This window comes from Chrysoperla carnea, chromosome 1 (assembly GCF_905475395.1).
Source record: "Chrysoperla carnea chromosome 1, inChrCarn1.1, whole genome shotgun sequence".
Lineage (NCBI taxonomy): Eukaryota > Metazoa > Arthropoda > Insecta > Neuroptera > Chrysopidae > Chrysoperla > Chrysoperla carnea.
The window spans coordinates 103,899,243-103,914,668 of record NC_058337.1 but is presented as its reverse complement, the minus strand read 5'-3'; the positions used below and the strand labels follow the sequence as shown (position 1 = coordinate 103,914,668).

The 15,426-nt window shown below is 29.0% G+C and overlaps 1 protein-coding gene across 1 annotated transcript in view; it reads right to left on the bottom strand.

Annotated features, from left to right (window-relative positions):
• LOC123301530 (orexin receptor type 1-like) overlaps positions 1-15,426 on the bottom strand; it is a 306,811-nt gene that overhangs the window by 23,892 nt on the left and 267,493 nt on the right. The window contains exons 2-3 of the mRNA XM_044884307.1: positions 3,240-3,387; positions 1,812-2,207 (exon numbers count right to left, since the gene is read on the bottom strand). Coding sequence (XP_044740242.1) covers positions 1,812-2,207; positions 3,240-3,387 — 544 coding nt within the window. The remainder of the gene's footprint in view (positions 1-1,811; positions 2,208-3,239; positions 3,388-15,426) is intronic.

Below are 15,426 nucleotides of genomic sequence, written 5' to 3'. Positions count from 1 at the left end.
AATAAAGAAAAATAATTTATATATATCTAAAGAATATTTTCGAACAAAAATAAGAAATACAAATAATATATTTCCTTTGTTGTTGTCAAAATTAAATCAAAACTTTGCATTATAGTTGTCCTTTTACTTCATATTTCTTTCGTTTTTTGATTTTTCTGTAAACTTATATAGAATGTTTTATTTATTTTTTTACTAGATGACCCGGTGAACTTTGTTCCTACCAATTCATTAAATTGTAACTATTGATCAGCGATTATTATTCAATAAGTCAATACTTTTCAAATACTTCGCAATTTTAGATAAATATGGTGGGAGCGCAAATAAATACATAAGTACATAGGTAATATAAGGAATGCATTATTTACATGCGTTTCCACCATTTATTGCATTTAATATTTTGTCTTAAGTTTTCTCAACTTTCTTAATTTTTTCTTTCATATGAACCTGACACGAAATTAACACATTAAAAAAAATTTGCGAAATTGTTCCATCCATTTTCAAGTTATAGCGTGACCAGGAGAAATAAGGGCTCATTTTTATATATATAGATAATTACTTTAATTTTTTTTTAATTTGAAATGCTTTAACCAAAAATACTGGGTTCAAATTAATTTTAAAAAAAATTGTTTCTTAGATTTTGAACCGTTTTTAAACCGTATGGTTTAGAAATAAATTCAATTCTGCCTAATTCAGAGTTTTTATCACTAATTGTTTTTTCGTATAAATTCTATGGAATTAAGTCGTTATACACACCCTTATTCGATTTTCGAAAAATTGACACAAAAATTTCATTTATTAAGAAACATCTTTCTAATATATAGTGTTTTAGGTCTTAACAGTTCTGTTCTTAAGCTTATGTTGAATGAGTGATTTTCAACCTAATAATTTTTATTTGAAATATTTTTCTGGGCTTAAACAAATTGTTTATTTTCACAGCACAATCCAAGTTTAAAAAAACCGACATAATAATTCGATAAGCCACAAAGCAAATGCATTATATTAAAAGTACATTGTCTCAAAAAATGCAGAAGTTTTCGATTGTCCACTCGAACAAAGTTACATATTATAAATATCTTGAGTGCTATACCATGTATATATGAAATATACATAGTATATTAAGTTTAGTCCCAAGTTTGTAACGCTTAAAAATAATGATGCTATGAACAAATTTTGTCATAGGTGTTCATAAAATCACCTAATTAGTCCATTTCCGGCTGTCCGTCCGTCCGTCTGTGGACACGATAACTCAAAAACGAAAAAGGATATCGAGCTGAAAGTTTTACAGCGTACTCAAGACGTAAAAAGTGAGGTCAAGTTCGTAAATGATCGTCATAGGTCAATTGGGTCTTGGGTCCCTAGGACCCATCTTGTAAACCGTTAGAGATAGAACAAAAGTTTAAATGTAAAAAATGTTTCTTATTAAAAATTAAACAACTTTTGATTGAAACAATTTTTCTTAAACATCACTGTTTACCCGTGAGGGCGCCAATTAGGCGGAAATTTTATAATATGTACTATACTTGATTATCAGTTATGTATGTGTCACATGTTTGTATGTGTAATGTGATAAAGAAATCAACACTGTCTATACATGGTATTTCAACAATTACCTCAGTCAATTGTTTGTTTTCACTTGTTCTTAATAAAATGGATAATATAGGCATCTCACCACTGTTAATAGATACGGGAGAAGTTTTTCTCGTTCCGACTATTCGTGCAAAAAAAAAGTAAAAAGAACACGGCATATCATGCATTTCCCGCATAAGTAACCAATCAATCAAAACAATGGTTAAACGAATTATCATATTTACCTCTTGTATTACTATTCAACGTGTTCGGTGTCGATGCTGACGAAGCTGGTGGATGATACCGTTGTTGTTGTTGTTGATTATTCTGTTGATGATTATGATGATTATGATGATGATGATGATGATGATGATGATGTTGATCTGTTGATGATGTTGTTTGATGATTATTCATATTATTATGAGTTAATACTTTATCGGTACGCCATAATACACGTACAATTTGACAATATGCAAATGACATGAATATCAATGGTATTATATATAATATAAATGTTTTTGATACATTCCATATTGTATCAGTTTCTTTATTCCATTGTACATCACACTGTGTGTAATATACTTCGGTTATATTTGGTTCGGGCAGCTTCACTGTTGTTAACACTATTAATTCTGGTATATCTGTATAAACAAAGAAATAATATTAAAGAAATCCTCAACGTAAAATCTCAGGTCTGATCGATTCGTCAGGGACACCATAGCTTCAAAACTGATGTACCGATTTTGATTATTTGATTATTTTGAAAACTCGAAATAAAAAAAGGGGTGTTATAAGTTTGACCGCTATGTGTGTGTGTGTCTGTGTGTTTGTCTGTCTGTGGCATCGAAGCGCCTATACGGATGAACTGATTTAATTTTTAGGTTTCATTTGAAATCAAAGGAAATTTAACGGAGAGTGTTCTTAGCTATGTTTCAAGTGCCAGTTTAGAGTTCCGTTCTCGAAAAACTAAATAATTGGCGATGATCCTAAAAATCGATTCAGTTTGGAAAATGCATGACATATAATTTTAACATATAAATAATTACTATGGAAATGAATGGTCAAATAAACCTGGCTCAATTCATTTTGAAAAGTGAAATGGTAAAATAATTAAGTAAACCAAGACAATAGTTCAAAAGAACAAACTCAACTCAAAAATTTCATTTTCAATTAAAATATATCCAAAAATTTGTTCCAAAAAACGATAGCTCTCTATGTATTCTTTTCATCTGATCTGATGACCTTGACCATCATTTTGATATTAATTAAAGAAGGAGTGTTATAAGTTTTATAAAGTGTTTACCTGTGCGTTTATGTGTTTTTCAGTGACATCGTAGTCCTTAAACGAACCGACTTGATTGAGAACATTTTATAGCTAAGTTTTCAAAAATCGGTTTACAAAAAATAAATCGCATTTGTCGGGGATTTTTTAAATTTTGTAAATTTCACTTGTATTTTGTTCGAAAGGCAATTTTATCTTTAGTTAGATCTTAACTATGTTTAAAAATTTGTAAGTTAATTTAATGTAGGAGATCTTTTACTTTTTCAATTTCTAGAATTGATATCTGCGACAAAGTGTAGAGTATTGATCATTAACAAGAGGATCAGAACTTATCTAAACAAATGGGTCTTGTTGTTCGTAGATTTTAAATAAGAAAAATAAATATACATACCAGTGCTTAGAGCAATGAACCATATGATTATTATTGCCGTTTTTGCACGGCCAGTTGTTGATTTAAACTTCAATGGATAACAGATTGCATACCATCGATCAATACTGATGAATGTTAAAGTTAATACTGAAACGGTTACTGAAACATTCTGTAACAAAAAATAAAAAACATTCATTATTGGTTCATAGTTGAAGTTTTAAATAACTAGTTGTCACTAAGAGTCAAACTAGGTTTTGAAGAAATGGTAAATTGGAAAACAAGAAGATTTTGTCGAATACTGTTTCAAAGGAAAGCTGTTGGTAATAGGGAATATTCGTGTATTATTTTTATATTTTTAATTCATTGTTTACACCGTTGAGATATTTAAACGCAGTTTTTTGGCGCTCTCTGTTGATGATGTATAAGTACGTGATCTGTCAATTGGTTACAGTTCAATGTATAATTTACACTTTAAAAAAATGAATTTACAACACAGAATTCAAACACGTTATTATTAACTTTTCTAATAAAAAGCCGTAGAATAGTATAATTTAATGAAATACCATATAAAATGTAAGTAATTAATATCATACAGTATGTCAACAAATTTGACAACCCCGTTCAATGATGTCACTTCCGTATAAAAATTTGAATTTCCGTTTTAGAAATTTTTAAATGCCCTCTCTGAATTTGCACTTTTATTAATTAATTTTAAGTAATTAAAAATATATTAATTACTAAAATAATGGTTTAGTTGAAATTTCCAGTCAATTACGGAATAAAAATATTTGAACCAAATTTAAATTTCATGAATATTCCCTATTAATAAAAGAAGCTGCTAACTTTTCGGCCATTCAAATTTTTTAATTAAAAATTCAAAATCGAAAGAAACATTTTAATATTACTTTTTTTTTAATGTTACAAATTGTTTATTACCTCGTTAACTAATAATTGAACTTAAACTAAATGAAATAATAATTGATATTGTTTTTTGAACAAACTAATAAAAAATTTTTAATTAATAATTTTTATTAAAAAAGTTTTGACGAATGTATTTTTAACTGGAAATATTCTAAATTTAAAATAGGTTGGGTTAGGTTTTATTAATTAAAAACTTGATTATATTCGTTCTTTATACGTATGTATTCTACAAATTTATAAATACAGGGTATTGTCTAATATATAATAAATTTCTCAAAATTTTTAGAATTTTCAATGGTAATAATAAATAATTATTAACCTTTCCAGGATGATATGATAGTTTAAAAACCTCATGCTTTTTTTATTACAGGAAAAGGATACAGTTACTGGAAATGAAAGGAGGAACAAATTTTTTTCCAATGGACCGCAGACTATTCCAAAACTTGAGTACATAAGCCGTGGGGAGGACTTGCAACCCTTGAAGTCCACACGAATAACTTCTCAGTATAATAAAGAGTTTATACGCTTTGATCGACCTCAACGAAGTCGATACCATTTATAGTTCGCTCGATTTTGCAAAGCAAATGACCCTGAACGTATACGTATCTACGTACGTAAACACACGCTTACTCACATCTACGCACACTTCTTCTCCAAATTGGTGTTAATGCCATATCATACTCATGAAATGTAAAGAAATGTTGATAGTTTCGCTTTCGAACATCGGACCAATTACAATAATTTTCTATACTGAGAAGTTAAAAATGCACGTATAGCTTCGAAAATTATCGTTTCTTATTTTGAAAATTCGTTTAATATTAGTCAAATTGAAATTTTTAATATAGGAAAAGTTGCAGAGAATAAAGTTCACTATGATTTATCCCTCAGGAATTTTGTCGCTAACTGTAAGATTTACGTATATTAACGTTCAAAGTTGTAAAAAAGAACACCATAATTCTTTCTGCCAAAGTTTCATGTAAATATTAGTAGATGTTTTAATAATCTAAAGCATAAATCTTAATTTGTTGTCGTAATCAAAATTCAAATTTTGTAGTTAAAAATTTGGAACGTTAATATAAACGTAAGTTTATAAACAATATTAAAGTGTGTTGTTAATTTTTAGTAAATTTTATTTTTTAATAAAATAATTATTAATTAATATTAATAGAGTAATAATTAATATTAATCGAGAAATTGTCTAAATTACGAACGATATCTTTCAAAAAAACGTTATTTAAAGGTGTACATACTATATAAGTTGCGCCTAATTTACGCTCTCACGAGTAAACAGTGATGTTTACGAAAAAATGTTTCAAACAAATGTTGTATATTTTTTTAAAAGGAGCATTTTTTACATTTTAACTGTTGTTCTATCTCTAACGGTTTACAAAATGACAACGGTTTACAAGAACCATTTGACCAATGTTGCCTATTGACGAATTCGACTGTATTTTTTTTTTTTTTTTTATGTTTGTTACCTCAGAACTTTTGACTGGGTGAACCGATTTTGATGATTCTTTAGCTATTTGAAAGCTGGTGCTTCCCGTGTGGTCCCGTTTCATTTTGGTCTAGTTTTGACATCGCCATTCATGAGAAAACCATAAAAGTCTTAAATTTGCATTCATTATGCACGACAAGAGGACGAATAATTCAATATCACGTCAACCGACTTCGATGATTCTTTTTTAATGAAAAATAAGTTAGTGTACTTCAGATTCACTAAAAATCACGAAATAAAAAAAAACCCTCTTGAAAAGAAAATCTTTTCCAAACAAATTAATATGCACTAAAAAGTAAAAAAATAACGATAATATAATGCTGTTAAAATTATTGTTTTTTTTTGGAGTCGGTGTCAGCCAAGGAAACAACTCTGACAGAACAGTTTGCTACATTAGCTTGGCTGACACCGACTCCAAAAAAAAACAATAATTTTAACTGCATTATAATATCGTTATTTTTTTAGTTTTTAGTGCATATTAATTTGTTTGGAAAAGATTTTCTTTTGAAGTCGGTTTTCTTTTTGTTAAAAGTTTTTATGTCTTGAGCACGCTGTAAAAATTTCAACTTGATATCATTTCTCATTTTTGAGTTATAGAGTTGACAGACGGACGGACGGACGGCCAACCGGAAATGGACTAATTAGCTGATTTTATGAACACCTGTGTCAAAATTTTTTTCGTAGCTCAAACTTTTCTTAATATACCTTTTATATATTTCATTCTACATGCTATAAAAAGCATTGGATATAATCGTATATATTTAAAGTTTTTGGTAGAAATTCAATGTGGAAAATTGTAGGTATTCTTCTGTCTGTAGTCATATTTTTATTTTTATGATTATATGTAGCTTTTTTATTGAACACAAGACATATTTTCAACTAGTTTTCTTTTCATACAGTACATAATTTTACAGAGGGTAAGTGTAGAATTTAGGAGGTAAGTCTAGTTAGGAGGTAAGTGTAGAATTTATTACTAACACGCCTTATGTTTACTTACTAGATTTGTTGGCTTATATATAATTGCATTTACATGAGACTTGTAATTTATATCTATAGGTATGTGTTTTAACAAACTTACCATATACCGCAATAGACGTCCAAAATACGCTGTGCGAAGAGAAAAAGTGGCAAGAACAAAAACAGCTTCCTTAGTTGTATAAGAAGTGACTGATACAAGTGATTCAACAAAGATGATTGGTTTAACAATATTTCGGAAATAACAAAAGTTCAACGTGTTCGACCCAAATCCAAATAGCACACGGAAATTTGTTGCCTGGAGCTTAAGATAATTTTCGGTCCAATGTTCAAAAAAATTTTTTGTAAACCTGTCAATATTGTTATGTGAAATAATATGTTATTTTTATAGTATAACTAGCCGTTATTCGTCTACTTCGCTGGACAATTCCAAATAAGACCTTCTTAATCCTTCCCTTAGAGACCAAATAAGTTTTAATCTGACTTCGGTCCTCGTTATCAGAATTCGTTCCCACTTAAATATGGTATAGTGGTGAAATGCGTCCTGACTTCGACCTTTGACATGCAAGTTCACTTCAGTAGAAATTTGATTCTTACACCTCTAAATTTAAATACGGTATCTATATCCCCAATGTTATATGGTATAATATCTACAACCCTACTAACAAAGGATAATAAGAGAAAGAGGGATGTAAATTAAAAAGGAGGGGGGGTTAGATCTCATTTTCATCGTGGTTGATTTGATTTTGGATTAAATTCTAGATTTTTAACTTTGTTCCCTCGCTTTACAGCACTGGGACACTGTGACTTACGGAAGGGGACATACATACACAGACAAATATACCAATGATGAAAATAAAATATAATATGAACTTAATTTTTATAATTTTTAAAGTAGTACTATCGGTAATAGACTTTGCATTCATAATTTAATGAAACTTGACATAGTTATCCATTATTATATCGTAATTAAAAAGTTAAATTTTTAGGGGCCTTCAGAGAACTGAAAATCTGAACGTCCAGTTTTGTGAAATAAAATAAAATCTGTGATTTCCATAAGGATCAATGTTAAAATATCTTTAAAATGTGATTTTTTCAGTTCTCTGAAGGCCCCTAAAAATTTAACTGGTTAATTATGATATAACAATGGATAACTATGCCAAGTTTCATTAAATTCTGAATGCAAAGTCGATTACCGATAGTACTACCTTAAATTTAAAAAAAAATTACTTTTTTTGAAAATATTTTTCACTTTTTCATCAATGATTTTTGTTCTTTATTGAACCTGTGTATAGCCCATACTTCTTTTCTGAATAATTGTTAAAATAATAAACGCTCGATACTTCATTTTAAATAATTGTTTTATTTGTATGACATTTAAATGAATTAAAAGTATTTACAAGGATTTATTTTATACATCAACAATTCCATTATGTTATTTTCAAGTAAATAGCTGGAAAATTTTCAGAAATTTTAATCGAAACCATACACATATTAATTATGCTATTGTTTAATTAATTATTGGGTTAGTACATAATGTGTTCTATGTTACAAGAATTCAATATGTTTTGATTTATAGTATAGTTTCTATGTGTAATGAAAATTTTTTCATTATTAATCGGCCAAGAAGAGGATATGATGGAGTAAAGTGGAAGAGGGTTATGTGGTTAAAGTGGAAAACCAGATATATTCAGCCTTGAATCACTGTTTCAGATATAACTGTGCGATAGCAATTATATAAAGACTAAGTGTCGCCAAGTCAGATAAAAAAACACATAAAAGTGAATATTGATCGCTGAAATATTAGGGAGAGTGACACTTGTCGCTACAATATTTCATTTTATTCCTACCTTTTCATTTCATAAGAGCATCGTCATAAGCAACCGAAAACTCTAGCCAACAGCAAACTGAGTTACTTAACTAACTTTGCAAAAGTGAAGAAGAATATGTTTGATAGGATGTTAATATGTTAGTTGTATAAATGATTTCTTGATCTCGAGGGGCTGCAATGATATTAGTTACACAGTATTTTGACTGAGAATACGTAGGTAGTTTTAGAATAAAACGTAGAATTTTAGTAGAACGAAAATTAATAACGTGCGCTATTAGCTTTTCGATATAAAGATATTGTCTTCGTCCTTCAAAATGAAATCGAAAATTTTATAAAACCTTAATTTTTTGAGATGTACACAATTTTGAGATGCATTTGTCAGATTAACTTTTAACTAGATTAGTGGTTGGATTTTACATCGAGCCGATAAACTTTGCAGTCGAATCAGAATGTAGCAAAAGAGAGAAATGAAATTAATAAAATGGAAATCCAGCCATGATTTATTTGAATAGTAATTGGTTTGGCCCTTCAACCCCTCACCCACTGCGGTTTGAAAATTTAATATATTTCAAATATAAAAGTAAAGACATCAAAACAACCATTTAAATGTAAAATACACCGCCTATTTAATGTTCGTTTCGTCTTAAACAAATATTATAGACGTATATTATCTACATACAACGATAAGCAAAATTTTAAGAATTCGAAATATATCGAGAAGATAAAGTCGTGCCATGCAAATCAAAAAACGAGATGATGTCTTGAAACTTTTTATCATAAAAAAAGATATGTTCGCATACACATCCATAAATACATTCAGACCACTGGTAAAAAATATGGGTATTTTCTGGAATCAACGTACCAAAAAACATTTCGATCCGTTAAAAACTCACGTTCAGGTGGAAAACAATAACAATATAACTACTACGAACATAGAAGTATAACTCAAGGAGGAAATGTCAAGCTTTGGCTCAATCAAGAACAAAATCCAAGAATCGCTCTTGGTCAGCATTGGTTTTGGGTTTCCGGCCCTTGCTCAAGACTTCTTGGTTTGCCAACTCTTGCTGAAGTCTTGAATAATTAATCAAGTGTTAGTTTGGGAAACCATGCTCAAGTCTTGATCAAGGACGTTCAAGCAAGCTAATTCATATTTATGGTTTTATGATAGTGCGAGCAAAGGTGTTTGGCATCAAGGATGTACACATACTGGTTCAAGCCTTGTCTTGGCAAACTTGTTAATTCAATATACTACACAATATTTTTAAAGCTTGAATCATTAAGCATTACATGAAATTGTAAATTTCAACTATAAGATTATTATAGAGATCCATATAAAAATTCATGTTATCATTCGATGTTAATCAACATTGTGTTAAGCTTAACTATACTTGTTGCTTAACCAATTTATTTAGCAATCTAGTTACTTAATCTGTTGAAACTAACTTTTGAGACACTCGATACTATCTATAATATCTATAATGCTGAATTTATAATTATTTATGATTACATGTTATTGATATTGATATTGATATTGATATTAAATATAAATATATGTTTTTCAGCTTAATAAATAACATTATTTGATCAATAGTTATTCGCAACTTATTTTCTCTGCATTTGAAAAAGGAAACCGTAGCATGACTGATTGATTATTCAACTTATAGCCCAAAATCATTGAACGAATCGAGCTCAAATTTAGTACACAGGTAGATATTATGATGTATAAGCATTCTTTAAAAAGAAATTTCAAAATTTTTTTTATAAGTGGCTAATAATTATTATTAATAAATTATATAGGTTAGGTTTTATTGGCTGTCCACGAAGGACACACTTTGGCTATAGAGCCCATTGTGATACCATATATTATGTGTTTTACCACCTTTCCGCTGGTAATTTCATTTGATTACGTCTTAACCAAATGAGCTAATAGGACGACAATAAATTATATAAGATATATTTATCAATACGAAAAGTGGAAAGATTATTCCAGTAAACAAAAAAATTTGCAAGCACGTGTTTCAAATCAAATCAGAAATTTTCTAAAATTATTTGAATGCTCATAAATTAAAGAATTTTTTTAACTTCCCTGACATTACAATCATACTAATTCTTAGTTTTTCAAAGTAAATTTTAATTTCGTTCTCTCACATTGCATTTTTATACCATGTATATGAAATATACATAGTATATTAAGTTTAGTCCCAAGTTTGTAACGCTTAAAAATATTGATGCTATGAACAAAATTTTGGTATAGGTGTATCACCTAATTAGTCCATTTCCGGTTGACTGTCTGTCTGTCGTCTGTCGTCTGTCAGTCTGTCCGTCTGTCATCACGATTACTCAAAAGCGAAAAGAGATATCAAGTTGAAATTTTTATAGCGTGCTGACTGCTGAGGACATAAAAAGTGAGGCCGAGTTCGTAAATCAGCAATCTATGTCAATTGGATCTTGGGTCCATAGGACCCATCCTGTAAACCTTTAGAAATAGAACAAAAGTTTAAATGTAAAAAATGTTACTTATAAAAAAATAAACAACTTTTGCTTGAAACATTTTTTCGTAAACATCACTGTTTACCCGTGAGAGCGCTTATGCGTAAATTGTAATATTATATCAGTTATATGTGTAATGTGACAGAGTAATCAACACTTTCTATACATGGTATTTCAACAATGAACTCAGTCAATTGTTTGTTTTCACTTGTTATTTTTGTTTTTTTTATTTTTTATGTAGAAATAAGTGAAAAATAATTGAAATGAAGTATCTGCCGCACAAAGCTAAAAGTCATAATAATAATAATCACTTGTAACAAATCGATTCCTTCTTATCTGTTTTATTATAGGTATTAGATAATACATTTACACTAAGAATTTGGAGTATTGTTTCATTAATTATTTTCCAATTTATAGAACATCATTCATGACTCGAATGTATTATATTCTATAAAAAGTTTATACATTTGTTCAGAATACTACATAGAAATGCAATTAGTTTAAAAATTGGATATCTTGTGCTTTTTTTATATGAAAATTTATTAATTGTGGAAATAGTTTCTAATCAATTTTTCAATCCTCAGAATAAAAAAAAACAACTGGTGGTATAAAAAGGCATCTCAAAACGATAAATCAAACTTGGTTTTTCTAAATTTTCACCAATTTAAAAACTGTTTCGTAGAGTGAATAAAATTCAAAATCTCAAGGATTCTAGATGCTATTTTAGATGTTAACCTAGTGGACTGAAAAGTACAAACTAAGTCTTTTAATACTATAAAATTGAATCTTAAAAAGTATGATTTCTACATGTATTCTTCTAAGTTTACCCAGAAGAGATCGATCAGTCAACTCCTTTTAACATAAAATTTTACATAAAAATGGTTTTCATTCAAGGTAAATTAAAACGATAGATATTTTCAGTTTTCTTTTTTTTTTAAATTTAACATTAAAAACTAAAAACCAATTCCATTTTGAGATCTCTTCGTAATTAAATAGACTACTTTATCTGTATTATTATTGTATTACCGTCGGTTCTTAATAAACCTGCAAATTTCAAATTTTTCAAGGAATATTCGGGCAGAAAACATTATCACTGTATCACTACGTATTTAGAAAAACATATAACATTTTTCTAGGTGGTAATGATAAAAGTTTTATTTTCCATCATTTTTTTTTTTTTGCCAACTTTCATGGAGCTATTTATAGTAAGTATGCTGCAGTGACACCATTAATCTCATATAGAAATAAAATATAAAAGTATGGCAAATATTCCTGGTTTCCAGATAACAAAATATAAATTTTGTCAAGTGTGGTTAACCAGAATAGTTAGATAATATAGATAATGTTTATAATACATATACAGGTATTAAACAACCACAGTATGGTTTATACGATATTATAATACGGGGTGTTCCGAAAAAAAGTGCTTACACACTGACGGTGTTTCAAAGATGCATAGTGATACAACGGGGATGATGACACACGGGCAGAAAAAATAAGTTGGTTTTTGAAAATCTTGAGAAGTATTAATTGAACAAAGAAGATATAATAAAAAGGACGTCATTATTGGAGTATTGCTATAGAGATTGCACTCTGTTTTGCAAGAAAAAGCGAGCAACAATCTTTGAAATCCTATAACTTCTGCTTTTTTTAATCAATTTTAATTAAACATTCAAATTTTGTTAGGGTATCAAGTCTACTTTTACATTTTTATGGCCAATGTGGCAAATACGATATCAAACATCAATCCAAAAATTCATTCAAAAAGAATTTGTAGACCACTCCGACAATTCTTATTCACTTTTACTTCGAAAATAACGATTGTTTTTATTTTTGTTGCGCAAATTAAATATTGACGCCATTATATCGATAAAAAATGCAAAATTGAAACAATATTGGTAAGCAAGAGCATATGCTTATCGAAATCTCGACATTTTATCGAACACGTATTAAATTTCATTTAAATAAGTAACCCCTAGCCGATCTATCGAGCACTTTCAATTTTTTATAGACATAAATAACACTTAGCTTTAAGAATAACAATTTTAAAAGTATATATTTCGAAGTAAACAAACGAAAGGTATTGGAGTAGGCTAGAAAATGTTCTTTGGGGGATTCTCACTATTGATATGAGTGGGATTCAGAACGGATTCGCAACGAACTTTTGGGATGGCAAAATGTATTTTGGAATTATTCTATTCGAGATAAATTGTTTGAAATATAAACTGTAAAATATTACCGTAAGAACCATTCTGAAAGACCATAACCATCCATCAAGCCCCACAAGAGAGAAGATCGAAATGGTGGAATACTCAATTCATAGAATGAATGAGTAGGAATCTATAAACATTATCGAAGATAATAAATGAGAACTCTAGGATATTTCGAAATTAATTTCGATTTTTGTCAAAATTTCCTAGATCAGTTTTTTGTATTTTATAAACACCAGTGCAGACCGCCACAAAATTAGCAACGAGTAACATAGATAATAAGAGTAATTACGATTAGCTAATTTATACTGATGATGACTACTTGGTAGTCGAAATACGCATTTATAAAATACAAAAGAAATTGGGGCAAAAATCGAAATTTATTTCGAGTTTACAATCTGCCTTTGTAAACAAATGTGTCCTAGTTTTGAGTTTTGAAGTGATTTAAGCATAAAAAGTGTGTATACATTTTTAGGAACATTCTGTATATATAGTATCTACGTTCTCAAATTTTATACCGTAAGGATAATTTGTTCAGTACGTTTGTGGTTTTAAATCGTTTGAACATAAATACAAATTCATTAATATTCAAATGATATTTTATTGTGTTTCACAATAAAGATATGTCGCAGATGGATTGCTGAAGTTTTACATAATCGTTAGTTGTCGAACAAAACAAATTTGTAATGCAAAGTAGCTGAAAGACGTTTATCTGTAAATCGATTTATCGGTTCATAATTACTGAACTTTAGCACGTAAAATAACATAAACGTTTTCCATTTATCAATGACGGCTAGAGGCTCTGTAATACATTCAAAATTATATTAAGTTATGTTAGAGGTTATGAATAACAACGTGAAATAAAATTCTAGATAAATTTTCAGGGCAATTTCCTAAGAATAGTTTTTGCTGATTTTTAACCCCCGAACTAAAGAAAAAGGGTGTGTGTGTCTGTGTGTTTGTCTGTCAGAGGCATCGTAGCGCTTAAATGGATGAGCCGATTTTAATTTTTTTTGGTTTCGTTTGAAAGGTAATTTAACGGAAATTGTTCTTAGCTATGTTTCAAGTGCGAGCTTAGAGTTACATACACGAAAAAATTTGTGATGATCTTCAAAATTAATTCAGTTTAAAAAAGGCATGACATATAATTTTAACATATAAATAGTTACTATGGGAATGAATGGTCAAAGAAATCTGGCTCCATTCATTTCGAAAAGTGAAATGGTAAAATAATTAGGTAATTCAAAACAATAATTCAAAAGAACAAATTCCACTCAAATATTTCATTTTTTTATTAAAATATTTCCAAAAATTGGCCCCAAAAAAATGATAGCTCACTAAGTATTCTTTTCATCTCATTTGATGTCCTTAGCCATTAAATTACTTTTCAAAAAAGGTAGGTAATTTAATTGTCTACAATAAAGGTTATAACCATTTTTGATCTAAAGAGCACGGTTATAGAGATATAGCCTAAAACGGTTTTCCTTAAAATGGAGGTACTCCCCCATGCTATTTTTGTAAGGATTTTGTGCATTTACATTCAGTACGTGATACTGAACCTATTTACTCCTGTAATTTAGTGCATTATGGACAAGAGTAACTAGCGTTCTATATAACCTGTAGTATAAACAAGCTGCATTGATAGGAATTCAGAAACATCCTGTATAATCGAATTGATTATACCATAAATTTGAGTGTAAATGTTACAGTTTTAAAGGCTTGGATGTGTAATATATCCTCTTGGCAATTTTAGAAAGGTGATCTTATATATACATGTACAGTTTCATCGTATTTCTTTTTGTATTTATGGAAAACAAATATTGGCAAACTTTATAAGATAGTTATAATAAATACTATATATATATATATATATATATATATATATATATATATATATATACACTGTAGTTGTAGTATAAAACCCCCAAAGGGCTTAAAATAGATTAAATGTCATCCGTATATCTAAAGATATGTAATTAATATTGAACTGTGTAAACATTGCATGTGTGAAGTTATATATATATAGTGTAAACAAGTGAAAACAAACAATTGACTGAAATAATTGTTGAAATACCATGCATAGTCAGTGTTGATTTCTTTATCACATAACACATACATACATGTGACACATACATAACTGATATTCAAGTATGGTACATACTATAAAATTTCCGCCTAATTGGCGCCCTCACGGGTAAACAGTGATGTTTACGAAAAAATGTTTCAAGCAAACTTTTAAACTTTTGTTTTATCTCTAAGGGTTTACAAGATGGTTCCTACGGA